Source organism: Dromaius novaehollandiae, chromosome 9, assembly GCF_036370855.1.
Source record: "Dromaius novaehollandiae isolate bDroNov1 chromosome 9, bDroNov1.hap1, whole genome shotgun sequence".
Lineage (NCBI taxonomy): Eukaryota > Metazoa > Chordata > Aves > Casuariiformes > Dromaiidae > Dromaius > Dromaius novaehollandiae.
The window spans coordinates 14839363-14857831 of NC_088106.1; the positions used below are offsets into that span (position 1 = coordinate 14839363).

General features: G+C 39.9%; 1 protein-coding gene across 1 annotated transcript; it reads left to right on the top strand.

Moving 5' to 3' along the window:
- The first annotated feature begins 324 nt into the window (after nt 1-324).
- Nucleotides 325-15338, top strand: OSTN (osteocrin). Its single transcript, XM_026093516.2, has 5 exons — nt 325-465; nt 7918-8016; nt 10851-11068; nt 14672-14768; nt 15074-15338. The coding sequence occupies exons 2-4, from the start codon at nt 7918-7920 to the stop codon at nt 14754-14756; spliced, it is 402 nt and encodes a 133-aa protein (XP_025949301.1). The 5' UTR covers nt 325-465; the 3' UTR covers nt 14757-14768; nt 15074-15338.
- The last annotated feature ends 3131 nt before the right edge of the window (nt 15339-18469 follow it).

The following is an 18469-nucleotide window of genomic DNA, read 5'->3' on the forward strand; positions in this document are numbered from 1 at the left end:
TCTGTTATCCTAAAGAAATACAGTGTGTGTGTGTGTGTGTATATATATAAATATATATATATATATATAAAGATGTCAGCTTTCTCTACTGCAGCTTGCAGAAGAAAGAGTTTAGAGGAATGGTGATGCTACTGAAAATCTTTCTACTCCCAGGGCTCTCTGATTATCTGAAAGAAAAAAAGTACCTTAGACCTTTAATTATAACCTAATCATCTTGATCAGAGCAATAAATATAACAAGCATGAGACAAGTATGTGTGTGAGAGTGCAAGGCAGAAAGGTTTAGGGCAAGGATCTGTGGAAAATCTTTAGAAATGATGTAAGAGAAAGCAAAAGCAGGGATTGGAGTTTGTAGCCTACAGCAGAGACTATAAAAACTCTGAAAGAAAGCTGAACGTTAGGGATAAGTTAGGGGGAAGAACATAGCAGGACCATTAAGGTTGGAGTTGCTTGTGTCCAAGGCAAGGTAAGATGAGTGAGGACAGAGGTGGGTTTGGGATGTTTTGTGTGTTTTCTTTACAGAAGTTTCTTCCCCTGGGTGCTTGCTTCTTTCTATTTTTTTCTAATTTTTAAAATTAACAGGCATGCACAAAGTATGCACATGTCCATGTCTGAAGGCAAAATTACAGCTCCTTTTTCCAGTTTGAGATTAAGATAGTAAGATGTCTATCACCTAGTACTTTTGGTACTAAAACTGAACTAATAACATTCAGTGGAAACTTACATTCTTTAACTAATCAGCCAGCATTTAAACAAAATGTGTCACTGCATTTTACAAAAGTGCCTAGTTGCTTTCATGCTTTTGCAGTGCTTTGAAGATGTAAACTGCTGCCTATTCTTCTTCTTATTTTAATCTTACGGATTTTCCTCAGTATATGTTACTTTTAAATGCATGCTACTTCTCAAAATAACCTGAAGAACTATGACAGAATAGTTTCTTTGCTTTACTGAATGCCATACATGTAGACATGTTTGCTGCATGTAATATGTTGTAAAACACAAGATAAACAATTGAACTAGGGAGATATTTTTCCATTAATTTGTAGATGTACAAGAGAGTTTTATTATATCCCATATTAGATAAATGTTGGGCCAGATTCTGTCACATTCCTGCAGCAACAGCATAATCCTGAAATAACATTCCTCCACTAACAGAAAAATTATCACTATCCAGTGATCTGGTTACTTCAGCTGCGTACCACTGTAAATGAAAGCAGTCTCTGATGCAGTGATAGTCATTGTTATTTCTCCATTCTGGGTTCAAAACTATTTCACTCTCTCTTTTTTGCCTCTCAGACTGGAGTCATACAAGTAAATACATGTGAATAACCTTTGGGTTAGATGTCCAGATGCTACTGTAGAGTTCATATCCCACTAGTTTTTGAAGCACAAGCAAATACTGCCTTTAGTGTTTCTTTGCTTGGCTTTCCAATATGAAATGACAGTCCTCCCGTGGTAGTGCAGAGAGCTGAAACAGGGGAACCATGAGGACATTTTGTGACCCTGCCCACTGTCTACTTAGTCAGTCTAGGGCAGAGTACCTATGTTTATCTAAGTCTCTGCTCTCCTGCACTCAAAATGCAGCTCAGCATACTTTTCTTATAAAATTCTTTGAATGTCATGATGAAAAACAGGCAAAAGGACAAAACCAAACAAAGCTATGGTTTAAATGATAGGATATCTGCAAAATATAACTGCATGGAACAGGTGTTCTTTGGTATTTGTAAATACCATCCACATTGATTTCAGTGGTTAGGGCTTGGTTTTTACTCTTTGAGTGAATGATAAGTGTACCCCTCTGGGGTTTTTACCCATCAAATTCAAAAATTTGAACCTTACAACAGTTGTGAGAACTCTCCTTATGGATTCTGACAAAGATTGTAACTGGTTGTAACTTTCCTTTTCTTTTTAGTCAACCCAAAGAAGCAGATTTATCTCTAATTTCCATTTGCAATGTATCTTCACCAAGCAGTTGACTATTCTTCTATTAATATCCTTGATCAAAAGATTTAGAAGTGTTTATCCAGTAAATCAGCATTAATATATGATTCACTTATTAACAAATTCTAGTGCCATTCATGTCTCTTAAGAGCTAATATTAAAGGCATATCTTTGTAATAGAAGTATATTTTAACTGGCATTTAAGTGGCCTAAGTCTTTTCATTGATATTATCAGAATATGTTATATTCTTCATACCACGCATGAAGAACTTCCATTTACCACTCCACTGTTATTAGGAGTGGAGATTTTTTCTTTCACTAAATGTAGAAAAACATAATATATTTCTTGATTTTGATTGCTTATTTAAAGATATCTAATTTTTGTTTTAAATACTAGAGACAACATTTACAATGAATAGTTTTTGGTTCTCATGATAAAGATGAAGGAAGAAAAGTAAATGCAAAAGTGATTAGGAACGTTAAGAAAAGCTGGCTTGTTCAGTCAGTAGATACATAAATGATTTATGGTTGAGAGTTTGTTATCAATGATGTTTTTGTTTTCCATGGTGCATACCAAGATTACTGTAGCTTGCTCAATTATCTCACTTAGGAAAGGTGGAAATAAGCTCTTCTCATTAAGATCTATTTTCTTATACCTTGTAACAACCTACTTCTTTAATAATCCTTAGGCTTCTGGATGTATTTTATCTTTTTTTTTTGTGTCTCCTGCTTCTTGGTCTCCTAATTTTATAGTCTTGAAACTAGTCGGGGGTTTTAATTGCTAAAATCTGCTGCTAAAATCATTTTGTTATGTCTTTATTTATTTATTTATTATACCTAGTAACAGATTTTTCTGAGTTTTGCAAGATGTTCAACCTGTCTCTTTCCTGCTAGTTCTAAGGAAAGATGTCCTCGTTCGTTCTGCGTAGCCATTTGGTTGAGCACACTTTATTCAAATGGAGAAGTGAGGACCATGACTATTTTTCCCTTACTGCTTTCCAACTTGTGGCACTCTAATTTCAGTTAAATTTTTCCTGATTCATACTCATTTCCATTAAGCAAATATTCACCAACAGGGCTGTGGTCATCTTGCAGCAAAAGTATTTTTATCCTTTCTGTACTCTGCATGGGAACTGTGATGCCACACTGTGGTGCCACATTTTCAGCCTTTCTTCATATGAGCAGCGTGATTCATGTTCTTCTCCCACAAATATTGAATGTTTGGTGAGTAGGATTAATGCAGAGTCTATTCAGGCCCTGCAGTGACTAAGCCATCATTGAATTCATGGGTTTTATCTCAGTAAGGATGGTAGGAACAGTTGTAAACTTGGGCATCCTCTGACCACATCTGCTTCTTCCAGTAGCTTAACTATCAATAGCTGGATCAGCACTTATAATAGAAACAGCAGGAAAAGGTAGGCTAGGATAATCATCATGATGGTATGAAAATACAAGTAGTTAGGACCAAGCACTGGAAATCTTATTGTTAGTGTAACATTATACAACGTTATATTGTTAATGAAATCATTGAAGTGAAAACTTGCAAAAGTGATGACTAATCTGAGGTGCCTTCTGGAGAAATGTTTAAGGAACTTCATTTGCAGGAAGTAGAACATGCCTGTCCTTGAAATATCATATGCTAGACAAAGTATTCCATTTGGGATGCCCAAATACCTAGACATTTCCTCAAAATCACTAGCCTTTCTTAAGCCTCTTGCATAAGTTTATGAATTTTAAATTCTTTCTGGTTACATCAGACATACCTTACCAGCAGCTATTTATCTACATAGTTGGGAAGCTGAAAATTGGGAGAAATTTTCAGTGTAGAAGTTACAGTGTCTATACCGTGTATCTAAAAAAACATATGACATGGCTTAAAAATCTAAACATACTGCAGAATAACATAAAGTGCCTGGCACTGACTGCTTACATTTCATTTTGCCACAAAGCCCCATCCTTCAATACCTTGCTTCAGTATCCTACATAGTGCCTTTTTAGAAGGCACTATATAAGAAGTGCTCTATATCTCATCTGTGGGATGAGAATGAAAATACTAGTCTAACCTATTTCTGGATTCTACTTTTTTCTGAGTTTGGGGTTTGTTTTGATTTTTTCCCCTCTTCTTTGGTATTTCCATAGCTAGAAAGTTACACTTGAGATTAAAAAGGTCCCTTAGGAGTTTCTGAAATCACTAAGACTGCTGGTATGGGCATATTTTGGTTTTGTGGTTATGAATATGCTCAGAGAATCCAAAAGTAGGGCAAATTTAGCACTGGCTTCAGCAGGAGCAGACTTATCCTCAGAGCTTTACATACAGCTATGTCTAAGTTGTTCTTTTGTTGAGATGCTCAATCATCATAACTTTGTGGGCCGTAAGGTAGATTCCCATCAGATGCCACATCCAATGCCCAGTGAGGCCAATGGTAAGACTTGATGATACATTTAATTAAGACTGGTAGCAGCAATTAATTTTCTCTTGTATGACAGTGGATAGTTTTATGACAGTGGCATCAGTAACTGGCTTGCAGACACATCTGTGATTTCCCTCAACTGTTTGGAGTTTGCATGGTATGAGACCCTCATGACTAAGAGGTAATGGAGGCTGTCCATTGCCATCCCTGTGCTCACACAGTAGGACTGGATTCCTACTAGATGCTGCCAGGAGCTTCTCGGTGCCCATGGGGCAGTCAGGCCCTGGCCCTGCATCAGCTCTATTCAGGAGCATGCACCTCAAAGACCCTGGGGGTCTGGGCTAAGCTACATCATGCACATTTCAAGAGCAAGGTCGGCATTTGCAGGTGAGCTTGGACATGTCCCATACTGGTGTTGCTAGAACTAGCAGAGCAGTCCTCAATATATAGTGGCAGCAGAAGTGAAAGATTACTGTGCAAGGCATGATGTCTTGCCTCAGTTCTCTTGCTAACAGGCCAGCAAGAAAAATAAAGCTCTTGTGATTTATACTAGTGGACTAATTTCCACAGTAATGTGAAATATGATAGTTCAAATGGGTAAGAACAATGACAGCTGTTACCGTTTTTGACAGGCAACGGGTTTGGAGTTTGGTGATGAATTACACACTATCTGGGGTTTGTTCAGCTCACTTATCTTCAGGATGTAATTTTGTTTTTTGTTTTTTTCCTCTAAAGAAAAATATATTTTTAAGTCCTTTGGTTTCATGTTGGAGACTGAACAGTTTGTGTTTGGTAAAGAATTTTGCTTTCTTATGATCTCTTGTTGGAAAACGGCTCTGCACAGATTCCTAAGAAAAAGTTTTGAAAGTTTATCCCACTTTGATAAGGCAGAATAATGTTCTCTGTTTTATCTTTAATTGTATTTTAATTGGACTTGTAACAAAGATGCCTAATTATATGAGGAATTTGTGTTTTGACACATTTTGAGCTAAAATATCATTGAAACACATAAATCTGTCTGAATTTCAGACTTGCAACTACATTTAGCGAAAGGTGAGCCATATTTTATACCCGATAACACCAGGCCAGACCCCGAGATACTGGAGACACGGAATAATACCCCAGTTCCTTGACCTATCTCTGTAAAATTGGTGATAAATAGCTTTTCAGAATGAGTAAGAAGGCAGGAATTTCAGTCCAGGTGGCATGGGTGTATCTTGCAATGGTCTATGTGGTTGTCAGAGCTTTGCTCATTCTCTTCCAGTAACAAATACAGTCAAGCCTGATTTCAGGTCTCTCTCAGAAGGGGACAAGGTAAAATGTGCATGGGGTGAAGCAATAGCCAGATATGTGGCTAGGAGGGGAACATGCATTTGCAAACACCCCTTCTGGCAGGGCAGTTCTGCTTGCACAATTGCAAGAGATGAGCTAAAGCAGTAGAAGCAGCAACTGATTTTAATAAATAAGATCCTATGACATTGCTGAAGGTGGCCAGCTAAGTTCAAGGCTGGCAGAAGACAGTGTAATTTCAGTTTACATTTACATAGTCCTTATTACTGCCTTTAGTTTTGAAAATACTGTTTTAGAAGTAAACTGCTCCATTAGAACAAGCCTGCATCTTTCTCCCACCTTGGTCACTACAGCATGCAAAAATCAGCACAACAGGATCTTCCGGACTTAGTTTTGCTTCTCTTTAAACCAGTGACATTGCTTCTTGGTTACTGATTTCCATGGGAAATAGAGCCAAGCTTTAAGTTCTTAAAATTTCCTCTGCTTCTAATTTCACTGGCATCAAGTTCTGACTGGTTAATCAAATGTCTTTTGTGTTGCAGGTGCGTTAATGTTTATTTTTATTAGTCTACCAGCTGCTATTTTTAGCTCTTTGGTCTTTGGGATGAATGAATACCAGCACAACCCTTAGACCATAATAAACATGTGTTTTTAACCTTGCCATTTATTTTTATGTCCCTGTATCCAAATAATCAGGATGTGGTTATCTGTGGAGGTGGTAGACTACTACTTCAAATTTCAATGCACAGCCACATACAAAAATATACATTGTGGAAGGCTATAGGCCTAAAAACACCAGGACAGACGCTTGTCTGGCATTAAGGGCTGTCACTACTGGACTGAGAGACACTGGTACAACCTGGTTTGCTGCTTTGTCTTTGTTCTTTGATTCCAGTGGACTTAGTCTGCTTGACACTTACGGAATAACCAGCAGCGTTCTTCTTCACTACTGATGCCTCATGAACAATACAAAGCAGATACATAACGGGGTAACCAAATAACAGAAGTGTATGTAGAATGTATTGAAAAAGCCAAGGCAAGAAACAGAGTAATGAGTACAAATGTTGTATCTTCACTTTTTAAAACTGGATTCCAAGCGCTTTTATGGCTTCTCTCTTTTGTAGTGTGGGAAAAAGTGCAAAGCCAAATATTTTTTGCCATATGTTTTTTGCCTGATCTTATGGGAGATTTGCTAAGCAGAGGATAAAACAACTATCATACATCATATAAATGTATTTATACATCCTTTCTATTTTTGCTTTTGCCAAGAGGAGCGTCAGCAAAGAATGGCAGAATCAGACTTGAATTATACTCTGGGGCTGGACCTGGTAACAGACTAATCAGTAAATTAGCAGATTTCTTTGGCACTAGAGGCCACAGCCTAGTTCTTATTAACATCAGTTGAAAGACTCCCACGTGGTGAAGTCAGAGGCACATTAAGCTCTGCCAGCTAGATCTAGAAAAGGGCTTAAAGAGTGCAGTCGAAATCCATGACCCAAGAAATCCCTGCAGCTTCCTGATCTTGCCAAAACTTAAACCTCTTTGCTTGACTTAAGGGCTCTGCAGGCACCTGCAGTTCTGTAACTGTGGTACATGGTTTGAAGGATATGTCTAAGCAATGGATTTCCGTATAAACTTTCCCAAGATATGGGAGCCATATGACTTTCCTCCAAGATTCCAAGGGGTCTGCACTTGTGGCTACTGCTAATTCACACCATCAGGATCGGGGGCCTGTGAAATTCAGCCTTACTTTAAAAATGCTGCTGGGGAGATCTGTGATTTCTGTAACAGCTTTAGGGCAGCTGCCTGGCATGTGGGGAGGTGAAGGTCAGCCTGGGGAGTTGTGAGACAAACAAACTCTCCCTGCTTATAAATGACTATCTAGTTCATCGGGTCTTAATGCAAGTTTGCATCATTACTTCTCCTGCTTATGCAAGGACTGGCCCATTGTGCAGAAAGGAATTAAAAGATTTTGGGGGCCATTAGAGGACAAAAGAGTGGGGTAAAGAGGAGGGAGCTGATTCTGCACGCAGAGGTGAAGGTCACTCATCTAGCACTACCTGTTTTTTTTACACAGTGACTTTGTATGATAAAATGTGTTAACAGCCATGAGAACAGAGTCTTCCTGCTTGCTTTGGTCTTTGGAGATAAATGTTCTCCTCTTTGTCTCTCCACCATCAGCCTGTAAAGACCCTCACTGGTATTTGCCACCTACTCTCTCTTTCTCCTCTAGGAATGTGGCTATGGAGCTATTAAAAGATCGTTCTCCTTTGCAGATGCTGCAGTTTCAGCTGATCGTGGTGCATTTGGCCCTTGTGATTACCCTGCTGCAGTGGCAGTCTAGCTCAATGCTCCTAGCTGAGGCAGCTCCAGAGGTAGGTGAATGTTCCTGATGGTTACCACATAACCCCTGTCTTCTTAGGGAAGCTCCTAGCCACAGAGTGTGGAAGATACCGCGCTCTCCAAACAGCACCAAAAAGTGAACAAGTATTGACTCTTCAAGGGCAAAGCTGGAGCAGGACAACTTCTGCAATGAAAGGAGTGATGCAAATTGCATGGCTCTGAGAGGGCTGACAGAATGAAATGCTGCCTGGATTCACACAGTCTCTCCTGAAACACTCTGGGATTTCTGTATGTTAAAACATTGTCCAGTGACTTGGGATAGAGAACTTCAGGGATGGGGAAAACAAACTCAACTAACATTGAAAAGAATTCAATTCTTCTCCTTAAAAGGCAAATAATAGCATGAGTCATCTTCGGTTTTCAGGATCCATAACAAGAGCATTGAGAGAAGACACCCTGCATAAAACCTTGTTGAAGGAGACAGAGAAGAGACCAGGAGAGGAAAGGAGCAGTAACTTGCCTAAGCTTGCAAAGAAAACCTGTAGATGAAATGGCAGAACTCATGTCTTGTATTTTATCCACTAAGATATGCAGTAATTGCACCTGCAAATACTTCTAGTGAATTCTTTTTTTTTCTTTTTTTCTTGTCATCTTGACATAAAACAGATGTGGCAGCAAAGATACTTTTGTAACGGTTTCATGTCATGAAAGTCAAGGATCGAAAAGTTAATCAAAGCAGCACTATTTGGCCGTAGGGTCTTTACACAGATTTTTAAGCTCAGCTTAGAAGTTAAATGCATACTGCAGAATACTGATGGACCCTTCTACCTTGCTGTCTGTTTTCAAGTGAGCATGCCCTGATTATGCAGAATAATACCCACTCTCCACATCAATCCCACAGCAGCAGCTCTTCTGATATCACAAAGACCTGGTACCCTGTTTCTATCAATGACCAATGGTGGATGTTTGTGAAGAGAATATAAGAACAGGACATCTTCAGGAACTTCCTGATCCAGATGGGACCAGTGCATTTTTTTAGCTGCTGAAGGGGCCTGTATTTGTCTTTGAAACTGTTTAAACTTTTGGTATCCATGACCTCATTTGGCAATGCATTCCACTTTATCGATATACTGTGTTTAAAAATTAGCTGCTTGTATTTATTTTAAATTCACCACCTGGTGACTTCACTGGGTGAAGAATTGAGGAGCTCTTATAATAAAAAAAAAAGTTAGTCTTTATTTATCTCCTTGCTTTACATAAATTTATAAACCCTCCACTGTATTCCCCCTTCGTTCATTTCTTGGCTCTTCTGTGAAGTTGTGCTTTGTTCAGTGGTTCATCATAGGGAAACCGTTGCCTACATCTGATTATCTTTTTAGCTGTCTCTTTACTTTCTACAATTCTATTATATTCTTTTTAAGATTAAGTAAATAGAACTGCATACAGTACTCAAGAACAGGGGATATTTTTACTTTCCAGTTCGAGCATTGTTGTAGATATTTATCCCCACTAACCAGAGGGGAGAGTTCATTGTTCTTTAAAGGCACAATTTTGTTGCAAACCTTTGTTAACAGTTTTATAGCCCTGAAAATGAATGGAAAAGACCACTAAATGGCCCTCGAGGCTCACAGAAAAAGTTAGAGGGCAATATGAGATCCCTTACAAAAATATTAACAATACCATGTCGTTATTGTGATTATTGTTGTCAGTTGATCCTCCTTATGTCAAGGTCACAGTTTCCTTTTATACACACTGACACTGGTTATGCCACCCACCAGTAGTGAGATGTCACCACTACAACTATGGTGTGGACCACAGTAGATATAAGCATATTACATTATCCATGTGATGGCTTCCTTTACATTAGTACTAATCACACTGTATATGAGTAAGAAAGATAGTGGCATGCTTGTAAAGATAGAGGAAAGTCAGGTTTAAGGCATCTCATAAAAGTTTTGCTTAGAAATTTTTTTTTATTTAATTCCATGGAGATTAAGTTGAGCAAGAAGCTAAACACTTGGTTCAAAGAGAGGAGAATGAATTTAACAGCTACATTCATACAGTAGCTGCTGTCCTATATTTTTCTGTTATTTGCAAAGCATATATTTCACTTTGATTTGATGTGTCTCATTTCTGTATTGATAAACCCCAATATTCTCAGCTATTCTGGATGGCTAAGTAGAGCTTATTTATTTTGTTAAGGTCTTAAGCTTAATGTCATAAATAAGGTTCAAAATTCTGTGTAAAGTCAGTATACTGTTCTTTACTTTCCTCCTCTTCACATACTGTTACTGTGTAATACAATTCTTTGAATGTCAGTGCTGAGCAAGTTGATCTTGGGATATTTTTTGTCATAACAAATAATTATTTGTTGACTTCGAATGGAAAATACTGCATAGATTTTCATTACTATTTATTAGCATGCACTTAAAAAATGAAAATCAGTTTCCTGAAAAATATCAGAATGGATATCAGAGTCTGGTAATGGCTATTGCATTTTTTTAAAAGGTGGAATTACTCAGCTCATGCGAGAAGTGATGCTTACCACACTGTTAAGATAGGGATAGTGGGCTGGCTCACAAAATACAGGCTTTGTGAAATCAAAAATTTTGATATTTATTTTGATAATATTTGCAATAATAGTGAAGGGGAGTTCAAGTCTATCAAAAAAATATTTCAACCTTTCATGGCAACCTGCTGTGATTGGAAAATGACTAAGTTTCACAGAAGAAATTTTGCTTTAAAACATTGGCCCAGGTTTAGTGTCTTAGTGATTTTGTATTTATAGAACTGTTGCTTTGACACCGATTGAAATAATTTTTCTGGAACTTCAGCAGCAAGCAAACATCCCTCCTTTCTTTTGCAGTCTTTGGAGCTTTCCAATGCACTGGGCATGGGAGCACGTCCCACTACCAGCGAAGAGAAGTCAGCCACTGACCTATCAGCCAAGCTGTTCCTTCTTGATGAGCTAGTGTCTCTGGAGAATGAGGTGACTGAGACCAAGACAAAGAGAAGTTTCCCGGGATTTGGCTCCCCAATAGACAGGATTTCTTCGAGCTCTATGGATACAAAAGGCAAACAGAGGTAAGTTCTTTGATGGCTCCTAACAGTGATGAAGCTGGGAGAAGGCATCTGTTGGTAGGTTATCCTGGATACGAATGGTTCATTTTTAGCCACTAGAAAATTCACTGGCCAGTTGTGAGGTGCCTTCTATGAGGGTACCAGAATTTCTTCAGAAATCACTCTTCACAATGTATAATTCTTCAGCTGTGATGAGTAATACATGCTGTGGTTCATTTATCCCCACAGTGCCATCCAACTAACTGGAACATTCAAGGACATGTATTTTTCTAGTACACTCCTTTCCAAGCATGTAAACTGTCCTTCAGTATAAAACTGCCTTTTTGATCATGAGATTATTTACTGCAAAAATGTATCTGAGGCTAAAAAACAAAGGGACAGGGCTAAGTGTTCCCAAAACCAGGATGAAGAGAGGTATTGTAATGCACATCTTGAATAGAAAGATGAAAAACACAATACGAATATCGGAAGACACATTATAGAATGAGCCTCCAAGAAAAAAGCTTCAGGATCTAGATCTGCTCCTGATGAGCCAGGTTTAATCAATACAGCTGTTCTGTTCCATGACGGATTTGTTAATATTTGGGCCTGATACCTTCACAGTACATGCTGGAAGGTATGCATGTTTATAACTATGAGGGCTAAGGAATGATGATTGATATGTCTGAGGAAAGCCAGTGAGTTTGGGGCAAAGGTAAAGAGGCTGTTCACCATATCTGAAAGAGCTAAACTGTCCTGTTCCCTTCCTTCTTCTGGTAACTGTCTTCTTTTGGATGGAATCCCCAATGCCACAAAGCATTTAATGACATGCTTAAAATTTGATCTGGAAATGGAAAGTATTCACTGGAGTCAGTCAACATTACAAGAGTTTTTTTTTTTTTTCAAGAACAGTTTTGCAATATTTTCTTGTTGTTTTTCCACTTACCCACCCAATCTGCTACTAGGAGTTTTTGACTGCAGCCAAAAGTGATAAAGTAGAAAAATTTCAAAACCTCAAGTAGGACTTTTTTGCCCATATAACTCTGCATGAGATCAAAATCACTCATTCTTTGTGTTTTTAGCAGGTTTTCCCTCTTGAGGGGAACAAATACTAGTCACTTTTGAACTTGCAGTGCCTTTTTGGAAAAAATATATGGTAATCCCAGTTTGTCGTGTGCTTTCTGGATGGAAAACTTGTTCCATTCTACACACAATAGAAGAAAAAAAAAACATGGAAAAGGGAAATTCAACAGAAAACTATCCAAATTTTCTAGCAGCTTATCTCTGAAATCAAATAAAGAGATCATGCAAGTGAGTGACACACTGCACAAAATTCCTCCCTTTCCAACATCATCAGCACAGTTTTGCTTTGAGATTATGACTTTCAGAGACCTGATTAGCTTCTGCGTTTGGGATTGATCTACACATTAGAACTGTCTGAGCTGCCTTGATCACTCCATTGATAGTCAGATACTGCTTTCAGCGCAGATTGCGGATCAGATGAGTACCACGAAACAGTAGAAAGGCCCTACCTTTAGGTGGCAACAGGCAAACAGAGGCTGCTGCACTTGCAGGAGTAAAACAGAGGACTGGGCACCCCTGTTGTTGTGGTGCACGAATTGGATAACAGCCTACCACTGCACCAGCTGAGAGTCTGACCTTTAGAGACTGTAGATAATGACTTTTGAAGCATAAAAAACAGATTTACCCCCTGTATGAATACAGTGCATGTAGTACATGGCAACACAACAGAAGGTTTCGGGAGAGAGCAAATGAAATGCAGGCCCTCTTAACACCACTGTTGTGGCATCCACCAGCTACAGGAGGGCATAGATCCTAATCTTGCTTGTCAGCACTTATTTAGAAAATTTTGAAAGCATAATCTCGTTTGGAACAGGAAAATTGAGCAAACGGTCTGTGAAGGAAGCAGTGATTGTCCTGCCATGGCTCCAGATGGCCACAAGAGGGGAAGCTCAGCTGCAGAACCTCCCTACCAGACTGCTCAGCCTTTCACGGCGATAGGATTTTAGGTTTCTTTCTCTGTTTGACTCCAGACCATGATGGTATTGCAACTACTTATGCAGGAATCCCCCTCCCCCACATAAAGCAGTGTGGGAAATTAATTTCCCTTTTTATCGTATCAGGCTTGTTAAGACTGCAGCAGCCCAAGCTTCCTCCATGGTCCCCCTCACTCCCCCTAGCTTGTGCCTACACTTTGTGGGGGGGAGGAAGGGGGCATGATGTTCTTCCTTTGAGGCAACAAATGGAGAATCAGCCCTGAGCCACTTCGCTTTACTTGGATTAGTGCAAAAGTGCTTCTTCTTTCTGGCAGAGCAAGATAATGTAGGTTTTTGAGGAAAGGAAAGTGAGGGCTATAGCATTGGCATCCTGTTCATTTGCTATGTTCTCTAGCTGCTCCAGCATGAAGATTTGGTGCTCCCTACATGTGGTACGCTATAGGACCTTTTCTTGACCTCCTCTGAAAAGCATCTAGAAAAGAGACAGCATGAAATGTGCTGTTGCTGCTGGACTGATGCCTCCAGGCTTCAGTGCGTGCCTGAGTGGTCTGAGGAAAGGATGCTGCTTGGAGATCATGGACTAAACAGATCATTCCAGAGGGATATACACAGCATGGCAGTACTAGCACATCAAGGTAGACTCAGGTGCACTGTAGCATGGTCTCCTGATAGTTTGCATTTGCCAACTTAAAGAACAAAAATACTTTTTATTTATTTTCCTTGACAAGGACCAATACAGAGAAGAGTTCATTTCCAGGGCTCCTCTTTGCCCTGCATTTCATTGACAAGAACATTCGAGGATGAAAGTCAAGGTTATTCTCAGCTGCAGAAAACCTCACCATTTACACAATAAATTAAAATAAAACTTCTGCTGATGAAACAAATGCTCAAAAATGCTGAATTCCATTTTATTATTAAAAGCTGGAATTCTGACTGGGAACATTCTTTTTTAAATAATAAAATACTCCTGCCTACAACTTCTCTCACATCTTTCCCCAAGCCCTTATTCATCAAGTTATCAGGCAATGTAACATACGGAAAAAAACCTAATACTTTCAAACTCATCAAGAGGGTTGTTACTACTCGGTTTTGTGAACAGTGCACTGCAGGATACCCCTTAGGAAAATCCTGCTAGGATTCCTCTGACTTGTCCCTTCTGTTAGTGTGGAATACTTCCCTACCTCCTTGCTCATCCTAACCACAATTAAATAGGAGATTTCGAAGATTCAGGCTAAGGGGTCACCTAAAGTGTATAATACTACGCGTGGAACAATATCCTTATATACATGCAATGCTTCTTTCTTTTATGAATAGCAGGTAACCTATGAAATTATTTGCTTGTTGCTAAGTATAAACAGGGGTAGTGGATCAATATCAGCCTGTCTGTAAACAGGTTGCAACTCTTGCCTGCCTTCATTTTTAAGAGAAGTGAAGCATCCTATTTTCAAACACTCTCATCTTCAGCTGCTGCTGTGCAACTGTTCTGTCTGAACAACAAAGTTGTGAGTGGGATGAATGGAGGAATCAAAGATGCAACAACATTTTGATTATTCCTATGATGTCTTTGCCCAGTTCCTAACCTCCTTCTTTCTTTGTTTTTCCCATGCAGGAAAGTGGTTGAGCTGCCTAAGAGACGATTTGGAATTCCTCTTGACCAGATTGGAGCGAGCCGTCTCAGCAACACGAAGGGTTAGCAGTTCATGCAAGTAAGCCAAAGTACTCCAGGCGTGGGCAGACTCGGAGAACCACACCTGTTCTCGGTTGCATGGAGGTACTCAGGTCATGCCAATAGGTTTGGTTAGGGAGGCTTGGGGAAGGATGACTTCATCTAATGTTGATTGTGATTGTGAATTTAGATTTAATAGTCCTAACTAGGACTTAGTATCCCCCAAAAGGAAACCTAGAATTCTCAGTCTTTTCCATCTCCTGTAGATGACCTTACAGTGTCTTTGCCCAAGCTTTGCATTTCTGACTTGGGAAAATGTAATGTTTACTGCTTTTCTGTCTACAGGTGCTTCTGTTCTGAATGATTGATGCTGTGTTGGAAACATTACAGAAATACGGAAGATGCATCAGAGCATGTCTTGTCATTGACTAATGATTCAACACTCAAGGAACTGACCTCCTACAAAATCTGTTTCACATTGCATTTTACAAACAGTAACAAATTCAATTCATCAGGTCAGAATGCTCTCACAGATATTCATGGTGCCACGGATAGGAGGGAACAGAAAAAATTTATATAGTTTAATTGCATGGCATTTATTTCTTAAACTTGCAAAAGTTCATAATCCTAGCAAGGACTGTTAGAATTTTTGACTATAAAATAAAACCTTCAGAGATGCCAACAGCAGTCCATGAAAAGCAGACAATTTACGTTGCAAATTTGTTTCAGGAGGATATTTGCTTGGTAGATGAAGGGAGGATTTAACCGTCATGGGACAAACCGAGATTTTATTTGAACTGCTATTCAGGAGAAAATATCTGTTGACATCACTAGGCATTTGTCTAAATAAAAACTATGACAAACCTTAGAATTTGGCCTGATGCTTTTAGCAGTCTTTCTCTTATCTCTGCACCAAATTTAGAAATGTTTTCATTGTATGGCAGATCCTGAAATGTGGTGAGACTTATAGTTTCCTCTGCTAAGCTTATGAATACATTTCACTCCTCCCTATGTATAACATAGGAAACCATCCAAATATGAAGTCATCTGCTTCCTAGGCCATCTGCATCATCAGCCTTATTTTAGTCTCTTGATGTGTGTATGGGGCATAATCAGACATCCAACTGTAAAAGTTCAAACATTTCTTACCCTGCTAACATGTGAACATGTGCCTACGCTGTCCATTTCAATTCAGTGTAAAACAGGTTAACTTGAATCCTGTTTCATTCTTTCTCACTTCTTTCCAGCTTACAAAAAATAGCTGGAAAGAGGCGCTTGCTGATATCTAAATGCTCAGGTTCCTAGCTGATCTTTTCTAAACCTCACACATTCCTCATTGGACTTGGGTCCATGTCAGCTAAATTCTTTGGATTGCTATTGTTGGTAAATCACTCATAATTTCAGAAGAAGATCTACTTAGAGGTTATGTAGGACGAGGAGAAAAAATACATCTTGCTCTGACTTAACGCTTACCGTATTTCAGGCAGTGAGCTGCGGTAAGGGTGGGGATAGAAATGAAGTGCTAACTTCCTAATCTCATGTGAGGCACAAAGAAACTGGCCATCAGCTAGCAAAATGGGGAAGAAATACAGTCAGCTTCTCCAAAAGGAACCTGAAAGAAAGAAGTTTGGATGTCAATGAGATTTCAAAAATAGAGCTATTCTGAGGAGTAAGATTTTCAGGCCATGGTGGAAGATAAGGCTTCCCCTCAGAAGGGCAGGTAACATACAATACTTGTCTGAGAGTTGGCAGTACTTTGGCCATAGCAGGGGCCCCACAAGTCTTACCCCCTTTCCTTATTGCCTATAGCCCTGACTGGATCTGAGTCCAGCAACTAACATCTTGACATCTCCAATCTAGGCTATTGCTGCTGAGAGCAGCTCCACAAACCACTGAATCACATCAAGAAGTGCCCCCATCTTTCCCCTCAAGAAGAGTTATATCACACTGAGTTAGGTGTTCATTCCTCCATTAATGGGTGCATTGTCAGTACTTATATGTGAGGTGAGTGAGGGAAGCACTGCAGATGCTTTCCAGATCAAGGTCTCGAAAGTCAGAGAAAGGGAAAAGGGCCATAAGTCCAAACAGAGGAATCATCTTGGCTTTTTGCTTCTCACATTTCCCCTAGCCCCAGTGCTCACTCTCAATCTTTAAGATGCAAATTAAGGCTCTGGGGGCTGGATTGACTGTGTGTGTAGACTGGCTGAATGCTGACCTGAGACAAGATTTTCTGCCCATGCTGGAAGCAAATCTGCAAATGCAATCCCAGACAAGCCCAGACCCTGTCCTCTGGAGTGTGCTGCAACCACCTATCCTGAGCCTGCCCTGCAGCTTAGTAAACAGTTATCGTATTGAGTGAGCTCGCCCAGACAGGCTGCGGATAATCTGCTTGCAAGGCAGCCATAGGTGTAGGCCACAGTCAAATTATGTAGGTGATGTACTCCTGACCACTTGTACAGTTGCCTGTCAAGAGCACCATGGACAAGAGTCATTTCGTGACACATTTTGGGCAACTCAGATTGGAAGAATCCAGTGCTAACACAGCTGCTTTGCAAAGACACTACTGGAATGTGAATGTATTGGAACAGTTGGCTGGTATTAGTCTGGGCTTTTAAATAGCAAGGGGTTTTAAAACCTACAGCTGTATGCAGAAATGCCCTCCATCTAGAGGAAAACATGAAGGCATAGCAGGTCAGAGGTGTCTGTCTGGTTGTTCGTTGTTTCCTAGAACTGGGAGCTTGAAGTTTCAGTCCTATTCTTGGCTCCTACCGTGTTGTGTGCATTACCTGGGAGAAACCAGCAGCTGTTCTGTTCCTCTGCCCCCATCTACATCAGAACATGCTGAGGCCTCCTGTGGTTCAGAAAGCACTTGTAAAATCCATAAAAAATACTGTGTCTGAAAGACTGAACACCATAATTTGCTTTCATAGACAAGACTAGACAGCCTCACTCATTGTGCGTAACATAGGGGTTAACAAATGTGAAGTGGGAGTATACGACAGCATCCATTGCATGCTCTTTGCCCTATGCACTCTCTCTGTTTGCAAAACCATTCAGATGTCTGTGAGGATTTTCTGCTAATAAATCAACATGATCTACTAGAAAGCCTGAGGGAAATGTCTTTAATTACTGCCTGTGGGTCGTTAACTTCAGCAAGAGTGACTGCCCAAGCATGGCTAAGGTGTGAGCAGCACCTCTGTGTAGCATGGAGGTTAAAAAACATGAAGTGAGAATATGCTACAGCATCCATTGCATGCTAAGTTTGCCCTGTGATGTGGAAGTGGCACCTGAGGAGGACAAGAGCTACTGCCCTGTGAGTTAAGGATAATGAGCAGGACCCCCATAGCGACATGCTGAAGGTGAGTCTAGGGAGAGCATCATCATCTTCGCTCAGAACTGGTAAATGAATTGCACTCAAATTCCTCTGTCCAGCAGAGGCAACCAACACAGCATCATAGAGTGCCATGAGGAAATAGTGCGGTAGTCTGGGTACTAGGAGCACTTACGAGGTACGCTGGTAGCATGTAGCACATCATGTCGGCTAAATGTCACTGCTAAGCAGCGTGGTGCATTGCACTCCAGGGACTTCTGTGTCTAAGATCAGACCAAGCTGTTAAATAGTCAAAAATGTTGTATTTCCTGGCTCTCTGATGAGCTTGTCACACCAGGCAAGGAAGGCATAGCTACAGCTAGCATGTAACAGGTGGAGGCTGCTGCTTCCGCCATTCCTTGCAGTGGAAT

Coding starts and splice junctions, on each gene's coding strand:
- OSTN (XM_026093516.2), top strand. CDS start 7,918: ATGCTGCAGTTTCAGCTGATCGTGGTGCATTTGGCCCTTGTGATTACC. Junction 8,017..10,850: donor TAGCTGAGGCAGCTCCAGAG/GTAGGTGAATGT, acceptor TTTCTTTTGCAG/TCTTTGGAGCTTTCCAATGC. Junction 11,069..14,671: donor GATACAAAAGGCAAACAGAG/GTAAGTTCTTTG, acceptor TTTCCCATGCAG/GAAAGTGGTTGAGCTGCCTA.